Raw genomic sequence first — 22,233 nt, 5'->3', positions numbered from 1 at the left:
TGCCTGTTGCAGTCATCACTTTGCCAGGTGCCGACGCTTATGTTATTGGATGATCAATGTCTTAATGTAATAACATTGATATCTTGATAAATGATTAGTACTAAAGCTGCCAATACAGTTTTACAAAAGAATTCAATGATAAAAGGGCAAAAGGCGATACTGCCCAATAATTTCCAGAATTTTTCGTTATAATCTATCCGCATGCTTCCCCAGGAGACCAAGCTAAAAATCGTAAACAAGAGATAAATTCTGTACTGAAAAGTTGGGCTCGTCAGGTTGCTATATCCGGAAAGCGGCCATGGGCCACATGTACTAGCATTTGCTCGTCATGTGCGCACCTTAATCAACTTTTTAGTACAGAAAAATATAGCAAAAATGACCACTTTTAGTACTGTCTTAGCATGCACTAACCACTTTCTAGGACCGGCTTAGTACGCAGTAACCACCTGCCGATCGAATCAAATCATCGCCGGCTAGCTTTTGCGTATGATTTACATTGGGGATACGCTCAAATTGCTCGTACGGCCGTCGCATTCTTCAGTCGATTATTGGGTCAGGAGTGACATGCTTGGCACTCGGATTCCTCCCCTGGCTAGCTAATCATGCGTCCTTGTCGCCTTCTGTACGTCGCGCCATTTTCCATCGATCCACTGATCATGATGCTGCTGTTCATCTCATATGATTCTTCTGTTCATATCCATGTCTGGAAGACTGGAAAAGTATCAATGGTTAAACAGAGGAGTCGTGGTCATATGGCTTCATTTATTGGACCAGGTCCTAAAGTCTGAATATTATATATATGGTGTGCTTTTACTAAGTGAGATCAATAATATACTTTTAGCATTCGTTTGGTTGAACAAGTGTAAAGAAGAGTGCTTGAAATTATGTACTTATTGTGTATATGATATGTGTGATGATTTTTAACCTTGGATTAATTTTGTGGAGAATATTTGGTCTCTCTTTTCCTTTCTTCCCCTGATGCCTCGATAATACATAACAAGGCTAGAGTTAGGAACATATGTAGAGACTAGTGATAGAATTGGATAGAGTTAAAAAAATGACAATTTATCATTATTTTCATAAAGCGACAATACATAACAATTAATACTTTTCAAAAGTGATGGATATATCTTACATATTCATTTAAATTTCACTATATGATTATTCCCCGTATTGAAATAATCGATAATCAAATCTGTCACCACCTTCATTGTACTCTCTCTCCATATAGAGTATTAAACAATCTCTTAAAAATTCATCTTTCATTTTGTTTCGTAGCCAGTCTTAACAAGTCTCATTGCAGAAAATGCTTGCTCTTAGTTGCAGTTGTAACAAAAACAAGGCGGATCAACCTACAAATGGAAAAATGACTTTGTTCCCAAGTTCCTCCACCGTTAGTGACTCCACTTACATTTTGGTAGACCATTAAACTCTTGAACTGTCACCTAGTAACATAAGACAATTTAGTTATAAGAGTCTATACATATTATGTTCTCTAGCATATATAAATGTGAGTTATGTGTGAAAAGACATGTAGCCTAGTGGTTACAATGATCTGAGTAACACATAAGGTTCTGGGTTAGTTACCATCCTCAGCATCTCGAGTAGTTATTCTTTACGTTAAATTCCACATCAATTATTTCCCATCACATGTAATATAAATACTTATCGTATGAAATTAAATAAATACCACAATATATAAATATTGCAAATCACACAAAAATCCAACAAAATTTGCGTACTGATGTGTGCGCGTGTAATATCTTTATAATCAAAATGAATTATGAAATACATTCTGTTGTTCTATTTTCTTTATTAAAAAGTGATAACATATCGTAGCACCTTAGAAACAATGCACCGAGGTAATTTCAAAACCTGCGAGGCCAGAGGGGTAAGGTAAACCAAAGATGATGGTCCACCCTGAGGCATCAACAAGATTAAATCCAATGTAACTTATAATACGAGGAGAATATAGTATATTTTTTAATACATATGACTTTTAGATTAATTTTGCAGGAAGCTAGTATTTCTTTTAAAATTCTTAAATAGCACATTTCCTCAAGTTATATATGATATAGGTCAGCTGCTTTCGCCAATTCAATGGCCATCGAGCATTCTCACATTGGCAACGTTTTGCAAGTAATAACAGAAACCGTAACATCATTTGATCACATGAGTGAAACTACAAATTTAAAGCTGGCTAATAGCTAAGCTAGCGTCAACATCAAATTAACACCATCCCTTGAACTCTAGCTAATGTCTGAAAGTCTGCAATTAAGCCCCGATCGAATGTCTGAATAATGATCAATCATCCCTACTGATGATCAGTAAACTCTAGCTAGCGGTGTTAGTCTACTTTTCTTTCAATGGATCGAACTAGGATACGATCATGAGATAACATTTCGCTCGTCTTATTGCTCCTCCGTGCTAATCTCCTCCAAGCCTGGCCCGTGATTATTGGTAAACCCTTACCTGCTTTAACCAGATTAGGCAATTGGATCAACCGTTACGTAGTTGACGTGGTAATATAAATAGATCTGATTCATCAAATTAAAAAAAATAATCTAGATTAATTCTACTAATAATAGAGAGCATCATAGAACACCTGTAACAGTATATATAACTTCATAATCAAGATTAACTGTGCATAACATGTACATGGCTAGTCTTGACCATGCATGAGTGATTAATTTCAGAATCAACATTATCAACCACATTATATATTTTATATATTTTAGTTTCAATTTTACTCTTATAGAATTTTTACTACACAAACTAATAGTGTAGTAGAATAAAATTAGATCCGTTAGATCAAATAGACGACTCATCATTTAAGGGTACCTTAAAAAAATCATGCATATAATGTGTACAAGGAGCTGCGTAGGAAAATCAATTAAGCTCGAGGTTAATTAATTACTACCTGACCTACAAAGCTTCAGTTCTTTGTCAGCAAATTCCTCCTCGCTTTCGTCGTGATCGACGTCGTCGCCTTCCTCGTCACCGTCGACGCTGTCGCCGCCGCCGCCGTCGTCGTCGCTGTAGTTGTAGTGTGGCATGCGATCATCCCTACCTCCATTGTTAGCACCGTTCGTCGCCACGGCGGAGAAGAGCCCCGTCAGGCTCATCTGCTTACTGATCATTCGCGCGACGCAGTACGGCAGCTTGGGGTTCCCACCGCGCGCGGCGGCCGCCGCCGCCGCCGCCCCGCCGTCCTTCCGGTTGAGCCACGCGCCGGCGAAGGCCAGGCAGTCGAGGAGGCTCTCCCTGGCCATGCCCTTCATGTCGTACGCCTGCGCGCGGCGCCACAGGCTCCTGGCGTGCGCGTTCGCCGCCGGCCGCGCGAGCGACAGCGCGCGCGTGGCGTCGCTCACCGCCGCGTCGGCGTCGCGCCGCGCGAGCCAGCACTGCGCGCGGTTGCTGTGCAGCACCAGACGCTCCCTCCTCCTGCTCAGCGGGCATAGCTCCAGTGCCTCGGTGTACAGATCGATCGCCTTCTCCACCTCGCCGTGCCAGAACATGTCGTTGCCTTGCCTCTTTTTCTCCTTAACCATGATCCTTCTCTTGAGCAGCTCATCCCTAGACATGTCGTCTTCTCTCGCTTTCCTCTCTACTTGCACTTCTCTCAAGTTAGCGATTGCCTCGTTTGCTTCCATGCCGAGCTCACGGCCACGGACAAGGTTGTCGTCGTCGATAAGCAATGCAGCTGTTATTGCATTGCCGAGCCGCCGCCTTGGGCCGAGGTGCCGGAGCTCGGCAAGGTCGGCGAGGCGCGCGGCCGTGGCGTCAGCCACCGCGTGCCAAGTGTCACGGTCGTCAAGGAGGAGGAGCAAGCAGTCGATGGCCATGTACTGCCAGTCGTCTGACGACCGCGCGAGGACGCAGAGGCCGTGGAGCGCGTCGCGGCAGGCGGCGATGGCTCCGCGTCCGACCGCACTCCTGCAGAGAAGGCGGAGCAGTCCGACGCCGGCCGGAGAGTCGCCGTTGGCCAGGCCGCCCCACATCTGGCACAGCTCGCGCAGGAAGACGTGGTCTTGGCATATCGTGGCATGAGATGACACGTCCCTGGAGGCGATGCAGCTCAGGAAGTAGAGTGACCAGCACTGGAGCTGGCTCGCCCACTCCTCCGCCTTCCGGTCCTCGCCGTCGGCGCCGCTGCCGCTGCCGCCGCCACCGTCCAGACCCCGTGTCATGAGATCGCGCTGGTACTTCGGCCGCTTGCTCGGCGCCAGCGCGACGAAGTTCGAGTAGACATCGCCGACGCAGGTGGACGCGGCGCGCACGGCGAGCGGCACCGCCTCGGCGGCATACCGCGCCACGGCCGGGAACGTGGCGTCGTAGCTGGCGAGGTGGCCGAGAGCACGCGCGGCCGCGCGCTGCTCGACCCACGTCATGGCGCCGCCGAGGAAGGAGAGCAACGGCCGCACGGCACCGGCCGCGACCGCCAGCTCGGCGTGCGCGGAGGAGCGGATGGTGTACGAACCGATGACATGGGCGGCGTAGTACGGCACGCACACGTTCTGGCCGCGCCGGCACCACCCCACGTCGGCGAGCGCGTGCTCGAGGAGGAGCGACATGCACCGGATCGCGCCGAGCGACGGAAGCTCCGGGTCGTCGGGCGCCGCCATGGCCGCGCGCCACACCGCACCGACCACCTCACCACATGACTGTCCGCCATCGCCGCCGCCGCCGCCGGCGTCACCATCTTCGCAGTACGGCAACTCCCGGAAGAACGCGGCAAGATTGCCGCGGCGGAGGCGAGCATCAGGCTCCTTGATGGCGCACAAGAAGCAGCCGCAACCCGAGCTAAGACTAAGACTCTCTTCCTCCTCCTCTTCCTCCCCTTCCTCCTCCTCCTCAACGATCTTGGCCATGATCTTGCCCTTGCTCCTGCTGCTGCCAGATTGCTGCAGCTGCATGCTTCTAGCATTCAGCTCCATCTGTGAGCGTGTGCTTCTTGTGCAGGAGGTAGAAGAAGCAAGAGAAGAGTGTAAGAACTGAAAAGAGTAGGGTTTTGTGCAAGTAGTGTGACAGGTGTTACACTGTTATATAATTAGTCAATTAGGCAAGGATTATATATGCTCTTCTTAACTTCTTTTCATGAAAGCGCAGAGTGAACGAATTGCCTTTCTCCTCTTCCCGTTACTGATGCTCCAGGTTAACCTGAAACTGTACTTAACCCAACCTGCACACACATGCAGACAGAATTACAGAAACAAATAGTTCATTCAGTACGAGGTAGGTAAAATTTTGGGATTGTTTCAGCAGATGGTAACAGTGTCAGATCGGTCCTGATTAACAGCAGAATCTCCTTGAGCCAGACAAGGCAGTCACTCTGTTATCAGTTCAGGCAGGATTCAGTACCTGCTTCCTGTGCGTCGACAGAGATTTGGCATCAGTTGTTTTCGCTGGATAATTGTGTCAATGCATATTCTGCAACACTAATGGCATGTCATTAGCGTTGATAGTTCGCCGGGTTGGCGTGGCTAAGGTCTAAAGTTGCGGCTGTTAATTAGTGTTAATCACCCCCCAACAAGCAGCCTAATTTAACCCAACATGGAGCCTTTCTACCCGGCAAAGCACTAAACAAACCTATCCATCATATTTCACTCTGTTAATTAAGCTAGTTTTAGCTAATTATTAAATTAGAAGCTAGCTAACATTGCTAGCTTCAGCTTTGTGGATAGGAAATTCAAGTTCAACTCAGTCCCTGCAATGTAGTGAGAGTAGTATATTTGCTATAATGTTTGCTAGCTAGATTAAGCTTTCTGGATAGGAAATTCAAGTTCTAACTCAATCCCTGCCAATGCATTGAGAGTAGTATATTTGCTAAGTTGTTAAACTGAGAATTATCCAGCAGTCAAGTTTAACCCTCTTTTGTTTTTGCTGAACCTGCTGAATCTGAATTATGTTCTGCAAACCATCTTTTGTCTATCTTTCTGAAAGTGTCATTCCCACTCACAAAGTGAAGACTGATACGTAGCAATTAGCAAAAGTAATCTGTGGTCCTTCAAGTGAGGAGTACAGTTTACATGATTTAAATTTTGCATCCTGCATCCATGTTGCAGGCTGCCCTACAGAGGAAAAAGGGGAAAGAAATTCGAAAAAGAGGCCCCCAAAATGATGAACTTTAGGCCCAAGCTACTGTACTAGCAGGAATTCAGACACAGGGCAAGCTGATTAAACTATCCTGTGGGCAAGTTACTCGAGCAGAACAAACTGCTTGGGAGGCCAATGGCAAGAGCCGCCATGGATACTCTATTGTGAGTTCCCATGTGGCCATGACACACACAAAACTTAACACAATCACCTGCCGACGAGGACCTTGGGGATCTCAAATTAACCTGGCAAATCAATCGCAATTCGCACATGCATGGACGTCCTGCAGTCAAGGTAAGGCACGGTGAGAACACCCCAGGTAGATTGAATCAAGGTTTAAGACATCTTTTATCGCCAAAGGTTTACTTTGGATCGTCCTTTATCTAATGTTTTTACTTTCGATTACTTAACTTTTACGTTTGTTACACTTTGTACCAACCTAACTATTTTCTCTAGCCACTTTCCATATCCTCCTTCAACAAAGGTATGGTCCACGGGCACCTATCCTCTTTAGTACTGCAGGCTGTGTGCTCCACCTGTCAGTTTGCAGTATTGTAGGAGCAATACTGCAGAGGATCTCAGTTGATGATCAGCACATAAGTGAAGGAATTCGTCGGTGTACCAAAGCTGATGTGCTCAAGATTTTTGATGTGCTGAAAAAGTGTCTTGGGGTGATCCAAATTCAATAAACACATAATTACCTAGAGCAAAAAGAAAGGATTAGGCAAAAGTTAGACCCAAGTAAGTTCCAATGTGTGCAAAATTCATCGATCGAATGCTCCATCGGTAGGGACCCTTTTAGGGTAAGAGCGCGCTAGTATATACCCTAAGGTAATCTATTGATGGGGTGTTGTTTTGATCAAATTTGGCCTTCACTATTTGTGTGTGTTGGAGGGGGGTGGGGGGGGGGGGAGTCTTGACTAGTATTTGGGTTGGAATTTCTCCAATTTCACTCGCAAATGTACACTAAACTGAATTAGATTAGAAGTTACGATACCATCTGAATGTCCAATTTTCCAAAATATTGAGCTCTCTATTACAGTATTGTCAAACACAAACATGCTACTATTTTAGAAGTTTTATGTCTTCCCTCCTAATTTCTATTGGAGAAGGGATTCGATCCGCTTAAGGCCTCGTTCGGTTAGGCCTGGAATGGCCCGGAATGACCTCGTTCCCGGCCGGAACGAAGTGGCCTGTTTCCAAATCTGACCTGGCCCGGAATCCTCGTTCGTTTCGGCCTGCCCAAATTAGAAACGGGCCCGTTTTGGCCTCATTCCACCTGTTCCAAGCCCGGCTCCAATCCCCACCTCCTACCCCTGGCTTCTTTCCAAGCGAGGCGGCGGCGTGCGGCACGCGACGGGCGATGCGAGGAGACAGTGTGGCGGCGACGCGAGGAGACGGCGCTCGCGGCTAGCGACGCGACGGCGACCTCTTCCTCCGCGCTCCCCGCTTCCTTCTCTCCGGTAACTCTCCACCACGACTGTTGTGCTAGGGTTTCCTCTTGCTAGGGTTTCCTCTTGATAGGGTGCTTGTGTTGTTCATCTTCTCTTGCGTGGGTTTCCAAGGACGGGTGTTTCTTGAGGATTCTGATCTGCGTAGGGAAGGGGGAGGTGGTGTGGTAATCGGAATGGGTTCTTGGCGATTTGGTGTGCAGTTAGGTCCTTGCGATATTTTGGGGGACTATTGGTGGAAGAACTCTAGGTTCTTGGTTCGGCTAGTGTGATTACACAGAGATTTGCGTTCATCCTTTGAGAGATTTGCTAGTTTTTAGTATTTCCCTTAATTTCCTATGGCAGCAGCAATTGATCTTGACATCAGTTACAAACAACATTTGATTTAGTTATCCTGGATAAATTGGGATGGGCTAACCCTGCCAAGGAGATCCCGTACTTTTTGTGTGAGAGAGATATTGTGTATATATGTGTGATAGTGTGATTCACTTTATGGAAATGGCCAAAAGGAAGGGAAAGGTGCAGGTTCTTGGTGGCTTAATTTAAAGTTTGGTTCCATTACATAGCTTGTATTTTCAGCTTGTAGCTATCATGTGGATTCTTGTGTTATTACTTTTGGAACTTGTTTGCAAATCGGTCTAGTGGTAGGCTGTAGCAGCTTGAATTAATTAAATTTTAAATTTCTGAAAGCCTATTATCTGTATGATGTTTCAGGTTTTTTTCTTTATGAATAGCATGTAAAAAAAGAGAGAAAATTATTATCTGGTCATAGTACTGTTAATATGGTAAATAAGTTAAGAATGGATGCACTCCTAGTCCTTAGTTCATTTTTCTTCTGAACCTGCCAAACCTGTAATAGTGTAGCAGTAGTAGTATCTGAATTGTTCTTCTTTTAGGTAAATGGTTGTTATATAACAGCTCTAGTTCATTATTAATCAGTTATATGGCTTTGGTGTGCTGATTAGGTAGCAGTAGTGGCCATATATAAATTCTGATTGTGCATTTCCTAATTTCTAATTACTTTGTGCTTTTATTCAGATTGTGCTAGCAGTTCCTAGGATTGGTGAAGACGAGCCGCCTCGTTCCTGGGACTTTGTTTTGACTCCGAAAGGTGCTCCGGTTTGTTGCTCTCTCTCTCTATTATGAATGTTGATTGGGGATTAGTGGTGGTGGTGGGGATGATCTTAGGGTCTCCTTTTTAATTTTGTTAAGCTGAATTCATTGTCATTACTGTTCTATATGGCTGCCCTGTTCTTCAATCAATAAATATATGACTACCCTATTCTTTTGGTATATAGTAATCCAATGAATATGACTTTGAGAGACCGTGTTAGAAAGAGGAGGGAGGAAGAGGAGGACGACAACATGATGCTCTTTATTTTCCCTGCCCTTTCTCCTTTGGGTTCTAACCAAGGAGGGGAAGAGCAACAACGTCATAGCCCTGAGGTATCGGGTGAGGAGGAGGTCCGTCGATTGCTCCAAGGACATGTGAAGAACTGTTTGGTAGCTTTCCGGATGGAACCCTGGATCTTCAATTATTTTGCTGATTATCTTCGAAGGAATGAACTTGTTCTTGATATGAGAATCAAGATCGAGGAGAAACTTGGATTTTTTTCTTTGGATGCTAAGCCATAACTCTTCCTATGAGGATCTCCAGCTCCAATTTCACCACAGCAATGATACATTTCACCGCCACCTAAAGCACTTCTTCAAGCATGTTCTGCCAGGTCTTGCTCGCGAATTCATGAAACCTCCTAACCCCAATCTAGTCCATCCAAAAATTGCCACAAATCCAAGATTCTTTCCTTTCTTCAAAGACTGTCTTGGTGCCATTGATGGTACCCACATTCCTATATCAATTGCCTCTGAAAAAGCTGCCCCTTTTAGAAATAGGAAGTCAACATTGAGCATCAATGTTATGGTTGTTTGTGATTTTAACCTTAAGATCACATATGTTTCTAGTGGATGGGAGGGTTCTGCTACAGACTCCAGAGTGTTGAGGTCTGCAATGAGTAAAGGATTTGAGGTGCCTCCAGGCAAGTTTTATCTTGTCGATGGCGGGTACGCAAACACCTCTTCTTTTCTAGCACCGTATTGGGGAGTCAGATACCACTTGAAAGAGTTTGGGGCTAGACATAGAAGGCCACAAAATCCTAGAGAGTTGTTCAATCACCGACATGCGATACTAAGGAACCATGTGGAAAGGACTCTAGGAGTGCTTAAGAAGTGTTTTCCTATTCTTAAAGTCGCAACATTCCACAAGTTGAATAATCAAGTCAAAATACCCATTGCAGCCGCTATATTTCACAATGTAATCAAGGAATGGAAGGAGATGAGTCGTGGCTGGATGATCGGCCAGATAATATCGACCCAACAAACTATGTTGATTTGCCAAGTGGTGATCAGAGCAATTCAGCTAGTAGTGAAGAAGGCAACACATTGAGAGACTCGATTGCTCAAGAGATGTGGGTCCAGTATCAACAGCATATACATTAGTCATGAGTCATGTAATAATTGAATAAAGTTATGTATAATATAAATCATCATGTAATAGTTGAATAACGTTATGTATATATGACAGCTATGGTTGGAAGAGGTTCGCCAAAACTCAGTATGATTCCAAAGGGAACTCCTAAGTTTGGTAGGATGCTATCTGCGACAAGTACTAGGATGAAGAGAGTCTCTCCAAAAGGTATTGTATTTACTGTGTATTCATGATTTCACAATGTACATCTATTATGTTTGTAAATGATTGTAAATATAATTCCTTCTAGGCAACCAAGTTAAACAGAGAGCAATTTGGAACGCGGAGTTGGAGAAGTCACTTGTTGAAATCCTTTTCGAGCACAAAGACTATAGAGGAGATAATGGCTGGAACACTGAATCATGGAATAGAATGGTGAAGGAATTCCATGCACGGAACAAGTGTGTATCATTCACCAATAGTCAAGTTCAAGAGAAGGAGGGTCAACTGAAAAGAGATTACAAGATGTTGAAAGCGGCTAGGCAACAAAGTGGGTCTTCTTGGAACGAGAAGAGATGCATGGTAGAGGGATCGCCGGCTATGTGGGAAAACTTGCAAATTGTAAGTGGATTTGTGATCAATATCTTCCTTTGCACGTGATTTGTGATTTCTTTGATGCATTACAATGATTTGTGATTATCCTTTTGCATGTGCAGACATTCCCAAAGATCAAAAAGTTCTGCAACAACAAGGCCAACTTTCCCTTGTACTGCACTTGGTGAGCTATATGATGATAGGTTTTGATCTTGCTGTCCAAATTAATGAGTTCTCCTTGTCCAAATTAGTAAGTAACTTGGTAGAAAAATTGCTACTTATCTACAATTTAAACCGTGTATTGTATCCTTGTTGTTACATAGGCCAACTTGCTGAAGGAAAACACAACTGCACCTCCCTTGATTCAATGGAAGATGAGAAACCCCTAAGGCTAGTACAAGAATTGGACGATGATAGTCAACAGCAAGATGATCTTGTGCTGCTCGAAGACCAAAGAAACTCAAGAGAGAAAGAAAGTGATGTTGTGTTAAGAAACCCGAGAGAGAAAGAAACTGATGTGCTGCTTGAAGACCAAAGAAACACGAGAGAGAAGGAAACTCAAGCTGAGGATTCAAGAATTATGACTGAAGAGCAAAAAAGACAGGCTTTAATAGCAAAGAGGAGACAAGAAAAAGAAGATAAAAAGACTAGTAAGAATTCAAGAGTGGAGAACATGATGGATCGATACCTTGAGATGAGGACTAAGCAACACGAGGAAGAAGCTATAGCTAGAGAGAAGGAATTTTCACAAGCAGCAGACTATTCTGTCAAGAAGTGTGTATCTATGTTGAACTCAATGGATGTTACCAAACAAGAGAAGGCAAAGGCTTTTGCTGTTTTTAAGACCTTAGCAAATAGAGAAATCTTTTTGTGTGCCTGCGAAGATGACTTAGAGTCTGCTTTAATGTGGCTGAGAAATGAAATGGCCTAGCATCACCAAAGGTTAGTTCTCGTCTTGTTGAAACTTTGGGCTACTTGTATTGTTTGGAAAAGAACATGTTACAGTTTTTGTGTTACTGGTATGTGTTTTTATTTTGCTTTGATCATTTGCTTGATGCCCTTTTTCTGCAGACTGATTTCAGGCTATGTAGTTGATTAATAAATTTAGGTGTATGCTAAGATTCTTGAAGTATGGTAGTACTATTTAAGAGAAAATGGAACGCTGACATTTACTGCTGTTTTAAACAGTATAGTAATTCATGTTTAAGTAAATTGATTAGTATATTTAGTTCAATTCAGTACTCTAACAATATGATGTCAGTTTGGATAGATGCTCAGTATGATGTTCAGTTTGGATAGTTGTTTGGCTTATAGTACTAATCTATATCAATTAATGTTTAAGGATTAGATCATGCTTTTTTTTTCTAAAGTCTGCTAGATGATGACTAGGCTGACAAGTGAGAACTGAAAAAACTGCAATTCTAGGAGTACCTGATTTCCTTTGAAAGAATATGAAAAAACTATGTATTATTTCTTGAAGACATGAGCCTCATTGTGGTGCTCTTCAAGCTGTGCTTTTTGTTATTTCTAGAAGACTAAATTGAGAGTACAATCTTTTGTGTCTCCAATATCAAAATGATTATCATACTGATTCTACTTCACACTGATTTATAAACATTTGTCATTTTATCTTAATTGTGGGTTTGCGGTTTGGATAAAGCATGCGAAGAAGGGAAAGAACCCATGGAGTTGCACACAATGGAGGAGCTGTCTCAACATTCGAATCTGAATATTATGGTTGTTGATCATGCCAGTTTGGCACTTGTGACAAACTGTTGATTTGCTGTTAAGGGTCTTCTATGTCCAGCCCTTTTGGCACTTGAAAGAGTGTTGTCTGTCCTTTGGCACTTGAAACTGTTAATTTGCTATGCTGTTAAGCCCCTTGGGCACTTGTGACAAACTGTATATTGGTGCTAGCTGTTTTCTTTCCAGCTCAAACCGAATACACTTTTTTTGAAGAGCTGGATTAAGAAAAGGAGTGGATTCAAACCACGTGTGGTTTCAGATTTTTAGTGAATACACTTGGCTCCATTCAAACCTGGTCTAGAATGGTTCCTGGACTGGTTTGGAATTTGGGCTGCCGAACAAGGCCTAAATCAGTGGTGTGGAATAACCTAATGTCCCTTATGTTGATATTGTTGATACTGTGCTGATACCAAAAAAATTCTAATCTACAACAAACACACATACATAGAAAAAGAAAAAAAAACTTCCTTAATAATACGTGATGGTGATTTTTCAATGATTGTTGTATTATATTTTTTATATTTATATATTTATTGTATTTAAAGAAAACTATATAAGTTTAACCACCCAAACATAAGATTCTATATACGCCATTATGTGCTAATGTAGGAGCAAGATATATTTCATTAGAACCTGACCTCGAATAGGGAGTTCTCAACGAAATCTCATCATCTAGCATCTAGCTCCTGCTCATAGCAATGTTCCTCTATATAGTGTCTAGCATATTTTTAGTTATTGGCTTTTGAGAATGTCAAAAGAGTTGAAATTGCGGATCTTATTAGGAGGAGTCGTGACTTGTAGGTCGTTATGGTTATGTAGGATTATGGAGGAATGATTTTTGGGTTATAAGAGCAAAACAATTACTTATACTTTGCAGGTTATCCATTTAATTATCTACTAGCACTGTGTTGGGGTAAACTTCAGAACTCAGGTTAATGTGATTTAGTTGCATCGGCTTGTCATGTGTTGTAGCGGATCACCAGGAAATGTTTTTACATGAGCATGGATGACAATCTAGTCTACAGGTTAATGGTCCTTAGAATTTTCCTACACCTGCAAATTTTTCACTCGTTTTTACTGAATTACAAAGATACCACTAGAACTATTTGTTCTAGTGGTATTTTTATAATTTTCTAGTGATAGTCTTGCAATATCATTTCATTCAAGTGGCAAATTTGCAATTGCCCCTTGTTTATAAAATCTAGTATATGAAACGTTCAAGTGGTATTTTTATAATTTTCTAGGTGTGTCTTTGTTATGCAAAGTTCGGGAGTATTCTCAGTATGATTCTACTATCTTGATGTTGATGTAGTTGATTGAGTTAAATAAAACTTTCATGAAAAAGGATGGGTTGGAAGTTCTAGTATGAAGTTCTAACGTTCTAAAGCTCTGATGTAAGGCTTTGATATTCAAAAGTTCCCATATTTTACGGTTTGGAGCTACTCCATCCGTTTCATATTAATGACTTTTGGCTATATCTAAATCCATCAATATATAAATGTATTATATATATATATATATATATATATATATTCATTAACATTCATATGAATCTAATCAATACTAGAAAAATAGAGGTAGTATTTGTTTTGAGAAATATTTATTGATAGGATTTTCCGATCTAATACAGAATGATCCACTATTTCTATACTAAACTTTTGAAGGTGCGAAGTTTACCGTACAATAAGGGAGTGTTTAGTTGGTGAAATGAAAATTTTTGTGTGTCACATCAGATGTTTGACCGGATGTTAGAAGGGGTTTTTGGACAAGAATGAGAAAACGAATTTCACGGCTCGCATGGAAACCGCGAGATGAATCTTTTGAGCCTAATTAATCCATCATTAGCGCATATAGGTTACTGTAGCACTTATGGCTAATCATGTACTACCTCCGTTTCATAATGTAAGATTTTCTAGCGTATCCTAAATTCATATAGATATCAATAAATCTAGACATATATATATATATATAAACAATATATATTGGTTAATAGATGAATTAACTTCTTATATTATGAAACGGAGGGAGTACTAATTAGGCTCAAAAGATCCGTCTTACGATTTCTCACGTCACTGTGCAATTAGTTTTTCGTTTTATCTATGTTTAATACTCTATTTAGGTGTCCAAAGATTTGATGTGATGTTTTTTGGTGAAAATTTTTGGGAACTAAACGGGGCCTAAAGATGGCACAAAAAACCCAGCATGTACGCTGTGCAGACTAAAAAATTATTTACTTCATTCCATTTTATAAGACTTTCTCTTCTGGTCTATATTTATATATATGCTAATAAATTTAGACACATATATAAAACATATACATTAATATATGGATAAATATAGACAAATCAAGAAAGTCTTATAATATAAAATGGATATAAAATGGATAGAGAATTAGTCCCAAAGAGAAAAATATACGCTATTAGATCATTGTGAGTCTAGATTGTCTTGATTAAAGCTGACCACTACCATTTTGACCTACCATTAAGGTTGATTGTATATTACCAAATGAAAAATGATTTATGAATAAATATATATATGTATTTTTAAGTAATTTAAGAGTCATGACAAAAAATAAATTTTGGTGGAAAAACCTAAAATTAACTTTAAATTTTAGATTAAAAATTTAAGTTTTGACTTATAATTATAAATATAAGCAAAGACGCAAATACGGTGATCGTTTCTCGGTAGCTGTTGTCGAGAGGGAAAAAATGCCCTGTAAGAACAAGTCACATGGAAGCAAAACTGACACGCCTCGTGGGTTTTGTCAGGTCGTCTTGTACCTGGAGTCAACGTCAAGCTAGATCATGAGCAATGCAATTATGCAATGCATCCTAGTACTAGTATTAATTAAAATAACCACCTGCGCGATGACCTGAATTGAGTGTGGTTCATCAGATGACCCAGAAGACAAATTAGATCCTGTTTAGTCCCCGTAACTTTTTTCAAAAACATCACATCGAATCTTTAACATATAAATGAAGTATTAAATATATATAAACACTAAAACTAATTACACAGTTACGGGGAAATCATGAAATAAATCTTTTGAGCCTAATTAGGACGTGATTAGCCATAAGTGCTACAGTAACCATCATATGCTAATGACGGATTAATTAGACTCAAAAGATTTGTCTCGCGATTTCCAGGCGGAATCTGAAATTTTTTTGTAATTAGACTACGTTTAATACTTTAAATATGTGTTAAAAAAATTTATATGATATTTTTTTAAAATGTTTTTGCAATCTAAGACCTTGTTTAGTTCCCAAAAAGTTTCTTCAAAAACATTACATCGAATTTTTGGACATTTAAATGGAACATTAAATATAGAAGAAACAAAAAACTAATTGCACAGTTATGGGAGAAATCTTAAGACGAATCTTTTGAGCCTAATTGCTCCATGATTAGCCATACGTGCTACAGTAACTAACATGTGCTAATGACAACTTAATTAGGCTTGAAAGTTTCGTCTCGCGCTTTCCAGTCGAGCTGTGAAATTTATTTTTTTATTCATATCTGAAAACTACTTTCGACATCTAGTCAAACGTTCGATGTGACGTTTCCTCTAAAATTTTTTTGTCATCTAAACATGGCCTAAACAAGCCTTAATTAAAATAACGGGGAAAACGGACCAAAAGAACTGAAAGCAAAAGCAGACAGATGGGGACGTAGGGGATATTTGGTTGGCATACATAATTTACTTAAGGTTGCCACAATATTTTAGTTAAGTTGGCTAAGGTTTGGTTAACAAAAATGAAGCCACACTTTAGCTAACATGTGATAAGTTTGCCATACTTTATTGTGTCATTGACATGTGGGTCCTATATATTAAAAATAAAATCTTATCACAAGTGTGACACAACTCAAACACACACCTAACATAGTCAAATTTAACTAACTTAAGGCTTTCGTGTGTGTTTGGCCTTGGAAGTCAGGAGCCAGAACAGAATGGAGAGACCTGGACTCACGACTCAAAAACGCATGGTCAAGATACGGCCAAAAACAACACCATCGTCTCTGTTTCAGATTCTTTACAAACCTCGGAATTAGCGGATCATTCGTATCCAGTATTCTTTTACATAAAAAGGATGAGCCCCGCTGCGCTGGTCTCTGCTAGCAATAGAGATAAGGCCCTGTTTAGTCTCCAAAAATTTTCATCCAAAAACATTACATCAAATTTTTGATACCTAAATAGAGTATTAAATATAGATAAATCGAAAAACTAATTGTACAGTTACATGAAAAATCGTGAGACGAATCTTTTAACCCTAATTAGTACATGATTAGCCATAAGTGCTACAGTAACTCACATACGCTAATAATGGATTAATTAGACTCAAAAGATTCGTCTCGCGGTTTCCATACCAGCCGTGAAATTCGTTTTTTCATTCTTGTCCAAAAAACTCTTTCGATATCCGGTCAAACGTCTGACGTGACACGCAAAAATTTTTATTTCACCAACTAAACGTCCCCTAAATCTAAACTTTTGATCTGTTTTTATCGAATAGCCTAGATCTATTTCTACTCACATATCATTTGATAGTGGTAGAAACATGAAGTCGTATGATGATTAAAAATGAGCTTAAAGAGGTAAAATCATATATTTGCATGTGTGCCGAAGGTTGCACCATCAAGTATGTGCTAGGTATCAATATAATCTAATAAATAAATAAAACTTCTTATAAACAAATAATAAATCACAGATACACATTACTCCTAATCATTGAGTTAATAAAGTACTACAATACCCATATACATAGATGGTTTAGATCGATTATATCGATAGTATAATACTAACCACTAGAGACCACACTATTATTTCTCAAAAAAGATCTATTCCTGTTCGGATGAAAAAGGCCATTTGGACAGTGGAGAAGATGATCAGATGGCACAAAAGGATACAGTCCTACGCGGTAGCACTAGTGTGCTTTTGACCTGCGTTTGAACCTGGTAGACTTTAGTTCTTCGTTGAAGGGGTCATCAACTGCAAATGAAGAATTGGCATCATGGCATATGTCTTCGCTTTCACGGCTCAGCTAACCTGGAAACACTCCCAACCCACTACCAAGAAATCTTCAAGGCAATTACGTACTTTACTTAGGTTTCATCTACCATTTCTTCGCAGCCGTCTTTTTCGTCTGTACGAATAAATGTAGTTTGGAAGACAGTACCCTTCTTGACCGGAGAAGTCACACAAGCTCACAGAGCGTTGGTTGAACCGATCCACGATAGTGGCTGCACCCAAAATTTCGTGCAAAATTTCAGCAAGACTTCGGCTGATGATGAATGCACATTGGACTTCAATGATCTTCTCGATCTGATACGTGAATTGTGTATCCCAATGTCTTCTTTGATTGGCTTGACCACATTCAAGAACACTGGCAGTGGCAGAAGTAGAAGAGACAAAAAAAAAAACACTGGATGCCTCTCCACGGAGAAGCTCGAGCAACTGGTGCTGTTTAGAATTCCCAATTTACAAGACACGACACACTAGTACTGTCTACTCTTCACAACTAAATTACATGTAGCTCTCTCTCTCTCTCTGTGATGAAGTGATTTTTCAGCATTATTTGAACAAACCAAAAATTGAATTTTGAAGCTTTGAACCAGAAGACGATTCGAGCAGCAAAATGAAAGAAATCCCGTTTGGCTGAAAAGGCCAGTTTCGCGCCAAATTCGTGGCAACAGCAACACGGATGCCTCAGGATCCGTGCAAATGCAGCTTCGATTTGGGGAGCAAAAGAACCAAGAACAGTATGTACTTCCGGTACCGCTGGTGCAGAGTCGCCGGCCGATCAACGGAGCACGGGCCTCGCTGGGTCCTCCTGGTCGTCGGGGCTGAGGGAGAAGACGTCGACGGGGCCGTAGGTGCCGTCGATCTCGTCGCCGTGTCCCGGCCGCGCGCCCTTGCCCTTGCCCTTGCCCTTGCCGCGGCACTTCTCGAGGAAGAGCACGACGACGGTGATGTCGTCGTGGAAGTGCCTCCTCTGGCCCTTCTCGATCGTCCTGATGCTCTCGTACTTCATGTCCTTCTTCCTCGCCGCCTCCAGCTGCGCCGCCCGGACCAGCCTCATCGCGACGCCCTTCCTCGGGCCGCTGGCCACGATGTGCACGGCGGCCTCGTCGGTGAGCTGCTCCCACAGCCCGTCCGACGCGAAGATGACGAACTGGTCGCCGGGCCTCAGCTTCCGCGTCTTGATCGACGGCACTGCGCTCATCACCGGCCGCCGCAGCGGGAACGGGCAGATCGACTGCTGCAGCATCGGGCTGCTCTTGCATATCTCCGGCTTCTTCAGGTACACGTCGCCAATGGACCTGGACACCTGCGTCGCCGCGGGAGCCAAATCAGTAACCAGCAAGAGCGAAATCGAGCAGCTCGAGTGTTCTTGGAAGGAAGAATTGGTTATGGCTAATTTACCAACCTGGATGATTCCTTTGATGCGCCAGACGCCGTGGGTGTTGAGGACGATGTGCGAGTCGTCGGGGTGCGTCTCTTTCAGCTCACGGCGGATGTCCTCGTCGGCGACGTTGTGGTCCCTGGAGAGCCGCTCGGCGACCACCCTGTTCTTGCCCTTGCCGTGCGCGGCGCGGCGGCCGAGCACGGCGCGGGAGTCGCCGAGGTTGGCGACGTACAGCGTCCCGTCCTCGATGGCGCCCACCAGGCAGCAGGAGCCGACGGACAAGATCCTCGGCTGCGACGGCCACGACCTCTGCACCGTCGCCACGAACTCCTCCTCCGTCGCGCCGAACGCCTTCTCGAACACCTCCGCCGAGAGGCCACGATTCTCCACTGCAAATTCTGCGCAACACAACCAAATCGATCGACGTCTCCGGTTAATCATCACTTGCGCGCCCATGAAAAATGAAAAATCCTTTCGCCGTCTCATCAGGATGGGAAGCGACCTTGGATGAGGGTGAAGAGGCGCCTGTTGACGAACCGCGCCGCCTCGGGGCCGCCGTGCCCGTCATACACGCCGACGAGCGTCGCCGCCGGCGACGCCAGCACCTGCGCCTGGTCCTCAAGCGCCTCGTTCGCCTGCGCCACGGCGACGGAGTAGTCCCCGGACGCGTGCGCCTTCAGGGGGACGTCCCACACCAGCCCGTCCCCCACGCTCCCCTTCCCCTTCCCCGCACCACCACCACCACCTCCTCCTCCACCGCAACAGCAGCACGGCAGCCACCGCCGCAGCGCCCCCATGGGCATGGCGTGCGAGGCGAGACAGCAGTCGGACGCTGCTCAGGTACACGTCGTCGCAGGGTTTTTCTGCCCGCTCTTGGGTTTCGTCGCGCGGTGCGGGGTCGTGAGTTGTGAGAGTGAAGTGAGCCACCGTGCGCTGCGCGCGTCGTGGTGGTGTGTGTGTATAGGCGGGATGCCGTCATGCCGATGGGTGGCCCGCGTGTTTACCGGTTTCCGGGTAAAGCTTAGCCGGGGGAGCACGGCACGACGCGCGCGCGCGCGCGGGCGGAGACGCGGAACTAACGGTATTGGGCAGACGCGTTTGTTAGCTCGCCAAGCCAAGCTAGGCGAGGTTTTCGCTACCGTGTCTAGCTGACAATCCGTTCACGCGTCCGTTAAGCCCGAACACGAAGACACACACATACATACATATATACACGCATACACACATAGTCAGGATCCGGATTCGGTAACATTGCCTATGTAATATTGAGTCACTAACGTGTAAGACCCACATATGCAAAGACTCATGTAGGGTCCACACGTCAGTGACTCGATGTCAATGTCACGTGGCAATGTCACCTAGTCTGCGTCCCATCTGGCAGGGATTACATATATATATATAACATAAAAAGTAATGTGTATTTTTTTTAAAAAATAAATTTGTAATATATCAAGTATTTAGTAAAAAAGTATCTACCTAAAAATATCATCTTAAAAAATTATATTTATAAAAAATATATACTAAAAACTGTATACACAAACTATATACTCCCACAGTCCCAGACTATATGGTATTATAACTATTCACTTGTAATTTTTAATCATTCGTCTTATTCAAAAATTTAGTGTAAGTACAAAAATTTATAAGTAATACTTAAACTACTTTTAATAATATCAAATTTTTTAATAAAATGAGTGGTTAAACATTACAAACAGAAAGTCAAAATCCCATATAATATGAGACAGAGAGAGTATATATATATAATTGAAAGTTTTTATATACAAATTTTGCATATATAAAGTGTCCACGTGGATTAACCGGCAAACGAACTGTTTCGACCGTCATCATTTTCGCTAGGGGAGCCGCGCGCCGGATCTCCGCCCGTTGGGCGCCGCGAAGCGGGCGGGGATGGCGTGCCCTGCGAACGTACGGTACGAGCTCGATCGGGGTTCTCGGTTGATGTCGGGAAGGGCATATCTGGACCTGGTTGACCATGCATCTCGGACTACTGGTAGCACGGAAGGACGACTTGCTCACGATCACGCGTTTTTTCTTTTGGAGAGTTGCAGTGTGGATGTTGTGAAAATAGCAGAAGGCAGACTTCGGTATGAACTTTTTTTTTTTTGGCTACGTGATGATAGGCTATAATTGCTGGGCTTCTTTTCCGGTTTTGCGGCCTTGTTTAGGTGGTGTTTAGTTTTAAAAAGAATTTATAAAAACATCCCATCAAGTTTTCGGATACATATTTGAAGTATTAAAAGTCTAATTACAAAACAAATTTTAGATTCCGGCTGAAAACCGCGAGATGAATTTTTTGAGCCTAATTAATCCGTCATTAGCACATGTTGGTTACTGTAGCACTTATGGCTAATCATGTTCTAATTAGGCTCAAAAGATTCGTCTCAAGATTTCTTCCGTAACTGTGCAATTAGTTTTTTGATTTATCTATGTTTAATGTTTTATTTAGGTGTCCAAAGATTTGATGTGATGTTTTTGGAAAAAAAAATTGGAAACTAAATAAGACCTATTTGCCAAAAATTTTTGATAAAAAGTTACATCCGTTTGATCGAATGTCGGAAGGGGTTTTCGGACATGAATGAAAAAAAAATTCATAGCTCGCCTAGAAACCGCGAGATGAATTTTTTTAGCCTAATTAATCTGTCATTAGCACATGTTGGTTAACGTAGCACTTATGGTTAATCATGGACTAATTTTCTCACATAACTATGCAATTAGTTTTTCGTCTTATCTATATTTAATGCTCCATTGAAGTGTTCAAAGATTCGAAAAATTTTTAAGGAATAAACAAGGCCTTAAATATGTGTTGCTTGTTTTAGGATAGTAGCTGTAACGGTGTTACCGGTGCTGGACTGCTACGACATATACACCCAGTTCGGTTAGGCCTGCTGGCCGGATCAGGCCCAAGTACAGGTGACAATAGTCTAAGGCCTATGAATACTTTCACAACCCAATTCAGCCTTCGTATATTTGGAAAAATTCCACTTCAGGTAACTTATCTTGCTGTTGAGTTTTAACAAAAAAAATGTCATTGAAACCCAATACATGATACAACGCATCCGTCATCTTCCAAAATCAGTAGTTGGTTTCAACCGACAGACACCCACATGTCATGTTGACTTTGCCGTAATCTAGCATGCTGTCTACATGGTTCATTATGTTATAAAAGATTTAAAAAACAAAGAACTTACACTTAAGTGATAAATGAATTAAAACAATATGACCCCACGTATTATGTCTTTCTTGTCTCTCCCTCTCCTATCATCTCGAACTCGTCACCGGTTTCTGACAGTAGAGCTCGATACTCTTGTACATTGTTTTTAGAGTTAAAGTATGTTCGTCATTGATATATAGGTCAAAAGTTTTATTAGGCTCATATGTTAGTGATAAAGATACGTGGCTTTAAAGTTGACTTTGAAGTTAAAGGTTCCTTGCCCTTCTCCATGCCTACCCACTCGATCGAGCT

The 22,233-nt window shown here is 42.4% G+C and overlaps 3 protein-coding genes across 5 annotated transcripts; 1 reads left to right on the top strand and 2 right to left on the bottom strand.

Annotated features, from left to right (window-relative positions):
- Window positions 1-2,202: 2,202 nt before the first annotated feature.
- On the bottom strand, window positions 2,203-4,937 carry LOC121054005. Of its 2 annotated transcripts, none has more exons than XM_040522843.1 (2): window positions 2,918-4,937; window positions 2,203-2,472 (listed from the first exon to the last, which is right to left on the bottom strand). In XM_040522843.1, the coding sequence occupies exons 1-2, from the start codon at window positions 4,935-4,937 to the stop codon at window positions 2,348-2,350; spliced, it is 2,145 nt and encodes a 714-aa protein (XP_040378777.1). In that variant the 3' UTR covers window positions 2,203-2,347. The 2 variants fall into 2 exon arrangements, 1 of the variants encoding a protein (XP_040378777.1); XR_005811476.1 differs by having other exon boundaries at window positions 2,388-2,472; window positions 2,921-2,983.
- A 2,553-nt stretch (window positions 4,938-7,490) lies between these two features.
- On the top strand, window positions 7,491-12,627 carry LOC102722945. Of its 2 annotated transcripts, XM_015835124.2 has the most exons (7): window positions 7,491-7,559; window positions 8,586-8,658; window positions 10,129-10,239; window positions 10,322-10,632; window positions 10,728-10,789; window positions 10,929-11,547; window positions 12,266-12,627. In XM_015835124.2, exons 3-6 carry the CDS (start codon window positions 10,131-10,133, stop codon window positions 10,939-10,941), a joined length of 495 nt encoding a protein of 164 aa, XP_015690610.1. In that variant the 5' UTR covers window positions 7,491-7,559; window positions 8,586-8,658; window positions 10,129-10,130; the 3' UTR covers window positions 10,942-11,547; window positions 12,266-12,627. The 2 variants fall into 2 exon arrangements, with proteins under 2 accessions (XP_015690610.1, XP_040378630.1); XM_040522696.1 differs by lacking the exons at window positions 7,491-7,559; window positions 8,586-8,658 and adding an exon at window positions 9,938-10,012.
- A 4,430-nt stretch (window positions 12,628-17,057) lies between these two features.
- On the bottom strand, window positions 17,058-19,662 carry LOC102713883 (probable protein phosphatase 2C 29). Its single transcript, XM_006649537.2, has 3 exons — window positions 19,252-19,662; window positions 18,771-19,147; window positions 17,058-18,671 (listed from the first exon to the last, which is right to left on the bottom strand). Exons 1-3 carry the CDS (start codon window positions 19,550-19,552, stop codon window positions 18,144-18,146), a joined length of 1,206 nt encoding a protein of 401 aa, XP_006649600.2. The 5' UTR covers window positions 19,553-19,662; the 3' UTR covers window positions 17,058-18,143.
- Window positions 19,663-22,233: the final 2,571 nt, after the last annotated feature.

The sequence above is a fragment of the Oryza brachyantha genome, chromosome 3 (genome assembly GCF_000231095.2).
Source record: "Oryza brachyantha chromosome 3, ObraRS2, whole genome shotgun sequence".
Lineage (NCBI taxonomy): Eukaryota > Viridiplantae > Streptophyta > Magnoliopsida > Poales > Poaceae > Oryza > Oryza brachyantha.
Note: the sequence above shows the minus strand (reverse complement) of the source record. Positions and strands in the feature narration are given on the sequence as shown.